The following is a 7,520-nucleotide window of genomic DNA, read 5'->3' as shown; positions in this document are numbered from 1 at the left end:
ACACACACCACTTAAAAAAAAAACCCAACCTGATAAACCTTAAAAAGAGAGAGACAGCTTAATAACACCAACAAGACCCAGAGTATCTGTACTAGAATAACCCCAGCCATCTCCATCTCTTATTTGCTCTCCTGGGAGCAGCTGTTTTAAGCTCAGACTATAAGAACCCATGGGCCAGCTCCTGACAGTGTGAAGCCTTTATGGCTGGCACCAGACTCAAAGGGCAACCTTTGATGGACCAAAATGGGGCATGCAAAAAAAAAAAAGCCACGCCATCCCACAGAGACTTGGGGGATGCAGCATTGAAGAGCTGCTGAAGGAACTATAATGGCAGCCTGCCCATTTCGCACAAGAAAGTAGTCCATCTCTCCTGACCTCTGCAGGGGCTAACCAGCTACAAATGGGTCCTTCAGTAAGGAACCCCTTACTGCAGTGCTGGCAGCATTACCACTCTCTAGTTTTCCCCACTTTTCCCCCAGCTTAGAATCATTTCCAGCCATGCTCCAGGGAATTGTGGGGCTGGATTTTTAATTTCTTGGGGCAGAGAAGTTTCATGAAGGCTCTGCGGAAACTGTAGTGGCACAGAGGATAAAGGATGGGGTTCACTGCAGAGTTGACCCAGAGCAGCCAAAAGGATGTCTCATACCAGTAATCAGGAATGCAGCGGCCATGGCAGGCAGCCCGAATGATCATTAGGAGAGTGTAGGGGGCCCAGCATAAACCAAAGATGCTCACAATCACTGCCAAAGACTTGGCTACTTTCTTGTCCCTGGATAGCCGGAAGCGTTGGGTAATGCTCTGTGACATCATCTTCATCCTTTTCTCCAGGGATGAGGTGGAGGCCGAGGGCTTGTAGCTCCTTTTCAAAGACCTTGGTTTTTCAGGAGCATGGGTGGAACTGTTGGAGCTGGATGTGGGTGAGTCCCGGGCACCATCTGGCTTATCTGAAGGGTGTGCCTCATACTTGTGAAGGTTCAAGGTCTCCCGAGGCATCTTCTGCTCCCACTCCCAGCACTTCAAAGAGAACTTGGGATTTGTTTCTGACTCATGGTTGAAGAGCCTCCCAGGCTCCTCCCGGCCCACATCCAGGCGGTCCCTGGTTCGTTTCTGGATGTTCAGATAGATGCTCAAGTTGAAGAAGGTCACACTGAGGAAGGGTGTGAAGAACTCCAGTGTGGAGGCTGTGATGAGGAAGTACCAGTTGTAGAAAAACTCAGCATAACACTCACCCTCAGGGATGATGCTTCTACCAGACAGGTACTCCCAGCTCAAGATGGCAGGTCCATAGAGTAGGAAGGCCAGCACCCACACCAATACCATCTTCTGTACTGCCTGCCTGGTATTGCCTTGCTGAGCACGGTATGCAACCTGAGGAGAAAAAAAAGCCATCTCTGCTGGGCTATCACCCTTAAAACAAGATCATTTCCTTTTTTTTTGTTGTTGTTTTAAAAGAGTGAAAGCCATTGGATATTAGAACTAGAAGGGATCTTAGTCAAAACCCCCTTATTCTGCATCTGGGGCAGCTGAGATCCAAAGAGGAAGAGGATTTCACAAGGTCAATTCAATGACAGAGTCGGAACTAGAATTAGTTCTTTTGCCTCATAGGTTCCTGTCCTTTTCACTCCCTCACTTTACCAGATTAACTTTGGAATCATCTAGAACTAGCCTGGGCACCAGGGAGAGAAAACTAGTAGCTTCTTCCACTAAATTCCACTCAATTCAACAAGCTCTGGGGGAAACACAAGGTTTATGAAATGAGATTCTTCCCCTCATAGAGCTTGTACTCTAGTAGAGGATATAGCACATTAAACACAGGTAACCATAATACAAAAGTAACTGAGAAGGGTACAAGCGGAGTGGCATGTGAAGCCTGAAAGGTCACAGAGGAGGTGATATTTGAAACTGGATGAGAGGGGAGTGCCAGCCACAATGTGAGCAAACAAGAGGCAATAAATAAATGGTGAATTAAATCGGATCCCCAACTCTCAGGGGCATCTGTTTAAATATTTATCCCTGTATCCCAAAGTTAGAAGTTCAAAAAATGTGTTTCTCCTCTTATTGCAAAACATCATAAGACCATAGGTTTACAGCTGTGAGGGATACCAGAAGCTATCTAGTCTAACTCCCTCAATTCACAGATGAAGAAATGGAGGCTCCACCCCCAGAGGTAAGGTGACTTGCCTAAGGTCACACAGTTAGTAAGCATCAGAAATGGGATTTAAACATAGGTAAGTCCGATTCCAGAATCGATGCTCTTTCTATGGCACCAATGCTATAACTTCTGTTGCTTAGCACAGTGGAGTTACCCAATTCTTTCCTTAGGTCCTTGAACTATAGGGGTTGCTCGGGCCATGGTGAGGCATATGTTTGCCTGAGTTTTCTCTACAATCTCTGGCTCTCTCTTGGAAGTGGTGCGATGAGGCAGCTTCAGTTTGAGCCTAGAAACTCACCGCCCTGGTAACAGAGAGAAACCGGTCATAACTGATCAACACAATGTTGAAGACCGAAGAGGTGCAGAGCAGATAGTCAACCACCAGCCACAACTTGCAGAAGCTCCTTCCGAAGGTCCACTTCCCAGTTAGCACATAGGGCACATACAAGGGGATGCAAAAGGCTCCTGGAAGGAAAGAATATAGAAGTTTGGAAAAGGCCCAAGGAACAGGTAGGATTGAGGGGGAAGGAAGAAAGTAGACAAGATGCAAATACAAGGATAGGTCAAGGTGTTCTGCTGGAAAGAGCAATGAATTGTGGAGTCAGAAGATTTGGGTTTGAAACTTAGCTATGGTACATATTGGCTATGTGACCGTGGGCCAGTGATTTAACCCCTTTGAGCCCATATTTGCTCCTCTGTAAAATGGGGAATTTTCCTCATAGTTCACAGGGTTGTTGTGGGAGGAAATGCTTTGCAAATTGTAAAATGCTATGAAAAAATATGAATTTTAATCATGCTACTCTACAGGGTCAGGCAACCACAGGGTTCCCAGGACTTCTTCAGCCTGGTACTCAGTATCCTCTTTTTCATATTTACACTAAGATCTCTAGAAAGGCCTCTGAATTCAGGACTTAACCACAGAATGGCTAGGGGAACAAGGCTTGAGTCAGTCATCTAGCAGCTAAGCAAGTCAGAAAGGAAATTCCAAATCACAGAACAAACTAGGGACCTAGATTGTTTGATAAATGGCTGTTGCCCTCTACTGGGGGAGGGGCTGAAGCTTCAGGCCTTGAAGAGCTGAAGTAGATTCTGCTTAACAGTACTGTCAGCTCAGTGTTTTCAGGTCCTTGAGATTGGCTGGAGGTTGGAGAAGATATAAAAGGGAGGGAAGTGGGAGAATTTCTTTCTAGCCTACATTTTCCCTCTCAGGGAAAATTAAAAGATAAAATGACCACCTCTTGCTGTGTCAATGGGAAAAATACCATCCCAGGTAGCTGAGAATCAATAAGCCCCTTTCTCACCACTGGCATTTAGCCACCACTAAGTTGCCTGGCCCCCTTCCTGCTGCATTTGTTGCATGGGAATAGGTGATAATCATATGACTGTGGCAGCCTAGAGACCACACCAAGTGTTTCTGGCAGGTTTGATGCCTCTGGAACTCTCCTGCAAGTGGGGCTCTCATCTGAAAAGCTCTGCCCCTCCCACCAGACATTCATCCATGTAAGCCCCTCCCTTCCAACCAGTAGGAGCAACAGACTCAAGCTTCTCAGACTCCCACACCAGCTGGAGTTTCTCCCCAAACCCATGTCTCCATGAACAGCAGGGGGAGGAGATCTGTCTCCTCTGTCAGCCAGTCACCAACATTTCCTTCTCACCATTGCCAGAGAGGCACCTCCATGCCTTTCCCCTTCTCCTGCTTTAGGAAGCATCCCCCTCTCCACTTTCATTACTTTCAAAAGTTTTTACTGATTTCCTCTTCTCTTCTGAGTCTTGTCCCTTCCCCCACTTCCCCTTCTCACCCAATTAGACCAACCATAAAGAATAGTGCCTTCCTTCTGTTTTCCTAAAACATGTGGACAAAGAATTTTTTTTTAACTAAGGCCCTGGTCTGGGGTGGAGACATAAAGCATCTGTACCTGCTAAAGACTGTGGAGAGAGCCACTGTATTTAGAGTTGGAAGACCTAAGTTCTAATTACTACTCAAACACTTACTAGTTGTGTGACCTTGGGCAAGTCACTTCATCTTTTCACTACTACTTCATAAGGTTGTGAGGATCAAATGACTAAGCCCTTTCTAAGCCTATATAGATGTTAAACATTATACAACTCGCTACTGTATCCCTTCCTTCCCTCTTCCTTGCCTCTAGCTTGGGAGTTCAAAGCCTCCCCCTCCTCCTCTGTGGGAGCAGAGCAGAGAAATGTTAGTGAGGCACCCTTGACCCTCCACCCCCACTACAATTGCTGGCAGCTTCAAAGAGGAGTAAGGGTGAGAGTTGCATCTATCTACCCCCTACCCCCCACCCCCATTGAGAAGCAAAGGCCGGTTTTTCCCAGTGACAAGCACACTCACATATTCTCTCTCTCAAGAAATGGAAGAGATGCTGGATAGGTCCACGGAACTGAAGCACAATTTCACTGTTTCAGTTCCTCCAGTTACTAGAGTGGAAGGGGCACTAAGTCGTCTCCCCTCCCCCATAAGTCTGTTGTTTCTGATTCCTAAATTTCTCTAAGTTTTCTCGCCTTTTCTCCCAACAGAAAAGAAGTGGAACTAGCGCAGGGAACCTCCGCCTGCATCTTCCCATCTTCCCATCCAGGCCCTTCTGTCCCAAATTTCCAGAACCCCTGGTCTTCTCTTGCCAGTGTCCTACTCAACTTCACCTAGGTAGTGCATAAGACTCAGCACAGAGGACTCCAGAAAGATTTGGTGAGTCTTACCTCAGGGACCCTAGCTACTGTTGTCTCCCTTTCCCCAGTTGCCCTATGTCCTTTGCTCCCAAAGGTCCTATAAACCTACCGCTTGTACATCTTTCCCAGGATGCACCAGCCTCAATGCTGCCCCTAACCTTCATCTTGCACCAGGGTCCAAGGCCACACACATAGCCCCAGCCCTGCACCCAACGTCTCACACCCTTCCCACAGCAGCCTCAGCTCGAAGAAGTACACCCTCTCTGAGGTCTTCAGCCCCCGCCGGTGGGTCACTTGCCCCACTCCCCCTACCCAAGGTGGGTGTACTTTACCTACTAGGAAATCAGAGATGGCCAAATTGAGGAGAAAGAAGTTGTTCTGTGTGCGGAGGCTGGAGTCCACCACGAAGGCCAGCATGACCAGCGCGTTGCCCACCACGGTTGCCACAATCAGCAGCGCCATCAGCACAGCCAGGACCACAGTCCAGGCAGCAGAGAAACCAGGCGCTGCCGCCTCTCCAGCGCTCGGCCCCCAAGACACATTAAGGGCCCCGTCGGGCAGGGCGCGTTCCATGGCAGGCTGAGAGAGCACCACCTCATGCACCCCCAGCCCCACGGGGCGGAGGGAGGCCCGGCCTCGAAGGAGCAGAACCTACACACTTCTAGGGTATGGGCCAGTCCGCTGCACGCGGGCCAAATGGGGTGGAGGGTGGTGGCAACAGGTGTCTCCAAGGCGCGGTGTCTTGGCGATGCTGTACCCTCTTTGGGCTGCTAGGGGCTAAGACTCGGGCTCCGCCTCCCGCCACTTGGTGTCCGCAGCCCCGCCTCGTCTGGCTCCGCAGCCTCTGCCAGAGGTGGGCCAGAGAGGGTCAGAAAGGCTCAGCAATCTAGGGCGAGAGAGGAAGGGGGAAGGGAACCTGAGTGTGCTGGGCGCTCCAAGTGGCCAGAGCAGGGTTGGAGGGAGTGACCGTACACCCGGAGCTGCACGCTTCCTCCCCTCCCCCACTAACTGCTGGTCCCTAAGCCTAGAGAAGCGCCCCTCCCCCCTCACGGTTTGGCAGTGCAACTGGGGAAGCGACCCTGCACAGCCTGTTGTGTACCAGGCTGACCACCCTCTCACTACCCTTGCACTAGGCTGAGAGCCCCCTCGACTGTCTGCATGTGCATCGAGCTGAGCACTCTCCTTACCGTCTGCGTGTGCACGGTGCTGAGGCCCCCCCTCATTGTCTGCTAGTATATAAGGCTGAGCTTCCCCGCCCCTTACAGTCTGCCACTGCACGAGGCTGAGCACTCTCCTCACTGTCTGCGGGTGCACGGAACTGAGGGCCCCCCTCACTGCTCGTGCACCGAGCTGAAAGCCCCTCTTACTGTCTGCTGGTGCATCGTGCTATGTTCCCCGTTACTGTCCGCAGGTGAACTGGTCTGAGCTCCCCTTTTACACTATTCGGCGGCACCGACCTGAGCTGCACTCACTGTCTGCTGGTGCACCGTGCTGAACACCCTCCTTACTTCCTATACCCGCGCCAGACTGAGCGCCCCTCACTACCTGCCCTGGAACTGGGTTGAGCGCTCCCCTCGCCGGCAGCCAGTGCGCTCGGGCGGAGCGCGGAGCAAGAGTGCGCTCTCAGCCTGCTCCTGAGCCCACAAGCTCACCCCAACCCCCCACCCCCAACTAGTCCCAGCAGCCTCTTCCATTGGCTGCGACGCGCTGCTCAGGCACGCCGCCCGCCTGGCTCTCCTCTCTTCGCCCCACCCAATAAGCAGAGCCAGCCAGAGAGAATAGGGAGGAGCAGACAGGGCAGGGAACCCTGGACAGCTCCCCACAGTCCTAGTTAGGCTTCGGGCGGCAGTTGCCTTCCAAGACTCAGGACCCCAGGAAAACTCAGCTGGGCTCTGTTCGCAGGGATTCCAGAGTAGAAATCTGTTAGAGAATGCCTATGGGGGCCTTATGTATACCCCCTCCTCAAGTTCTCCCTGTCTCTGAGTGCCAGGATGGAAACCCTAGGCCTCTCCCCCAGGGTCCATGGTTCTGTGGCTACGGGTGGACCAGCCCCACGGTCACAGAATGAGAGTACAGAATGAGATATGAGGTTCCATATCAAGATTTGTTCCTTCCCCAGCCCTTCTCTCACTCCTACCCTCCACCGACGGTGTGTATGTGGGGGAGGGGGTCAATCATCGTCTCTTCTCCTTTCTTCCATTCTAACTTCCCCCTCACTCCACAACCTTATCCTTAGGCAGCCTTCGAAGGAGGTCCGGGAGCCCCAGCTTATCCTGTGTCCTCTCCTGTGTCTCCTATTTCACTCACACACACTCAGCAGATGGGCTCCAGCTGTGACTCCAACAGCTGCATCTGAAGTTGGATAAGGTGAACAGAAGGCTCGTTTTCCTTTTTTACTTTTATTTTTGGTGGGGGATAAGGGTATCAGTAAGTCACTAGTGGCTGCTGGGTCAAGTAGAAGGTGGTGAAAGAATAAAGGATACCTGAGATGTCTAAAACAGGAAAGATTAGTTCATCACCCCGCCCCGGCCGTGTTTCATTTCTGAGGGGAGAATCACTACCACTAGTGGAGCAATGTGAGCTCATCCCTTCCTTGGGATTGGAGATCTGGCTGCTGCGCAGACACCCTCACACCCAGCTCTGATTCTCCCCAGCAGACTCAGGACAGCTTGGTCCTCTGTTC

General features: G+C 51.0%; 1 protein-coding gene across 1 annotated transcript; it reads right to left on the bottom strand.

Moving 5' to 3' along the window:
- Positions 1 to 314: 314 nt before the first annotated feature.
- On the bottom strand, positions 315 to 5,410 carry HRH3 (histamine receptor H3). Its single transcript, XM_027852657.1, has 3 exons — positions 5,170 to 5,410; positions 2,451 to 2,617; positions 315 to 1,368 (listed from the first exon to the last, which is right to left on the bottom strand). The coding sequence occupies exons 1-3, from the start codon at positions 5,408 to 5,410 to the stop codon at positions 487 to 489; spliced, it is 1,290 nt and encodes a 429-aa protein (XP_027708458.1). The 3' UTR covers positions 315 to 486.
- Between the last annotated feature and the right edge of the window lie 2,110 nt (positions 5,411 to 7,520).

Source organism: Vombatus ursinus, unplaced genomic scaffold (genome assembly GCF_900497805.2).
Source record: "Vombatus ursinus unplaced genomic scaffold, bare-nosed wombat genome assembly UNPS02000580.1, whole genome shotgun sequence".
NCBI lineage: Eukaryota > Metazoa > Chordata > Mammalia > Diprotodontia > Vombatidae > Vombatus > Vombatus ursinus.
This window is presented reverse-complemented; position numbering and strand designations above follow the sequence as displayed.

Bases quoted from the DNA above. Each gene is read 5' to 3' on its own strand.
- HRH3 (XM_027852657.1), bottom strand. From the start codon at position 5,410: ATGGAACGCGCCCTGCCCGACGGGGCCCTTAATGTGTCTTGGGGGCCG. The intron at 2,618-5,169 runs GTAAAGTACACC...CTTTCCTTCCAG, and splicing joins CATCTCTGATTTCCTAGTAG to GAGCCTTTTGCATCCCCTTG. The intron at 1,369-2,450 runs GTGAGTTTCTAG...TTTTCTCCTCAG, and splicing joins TTCTCTCTGTTACCAGGGCG to GTTGCATACCGTGCTCAGCA.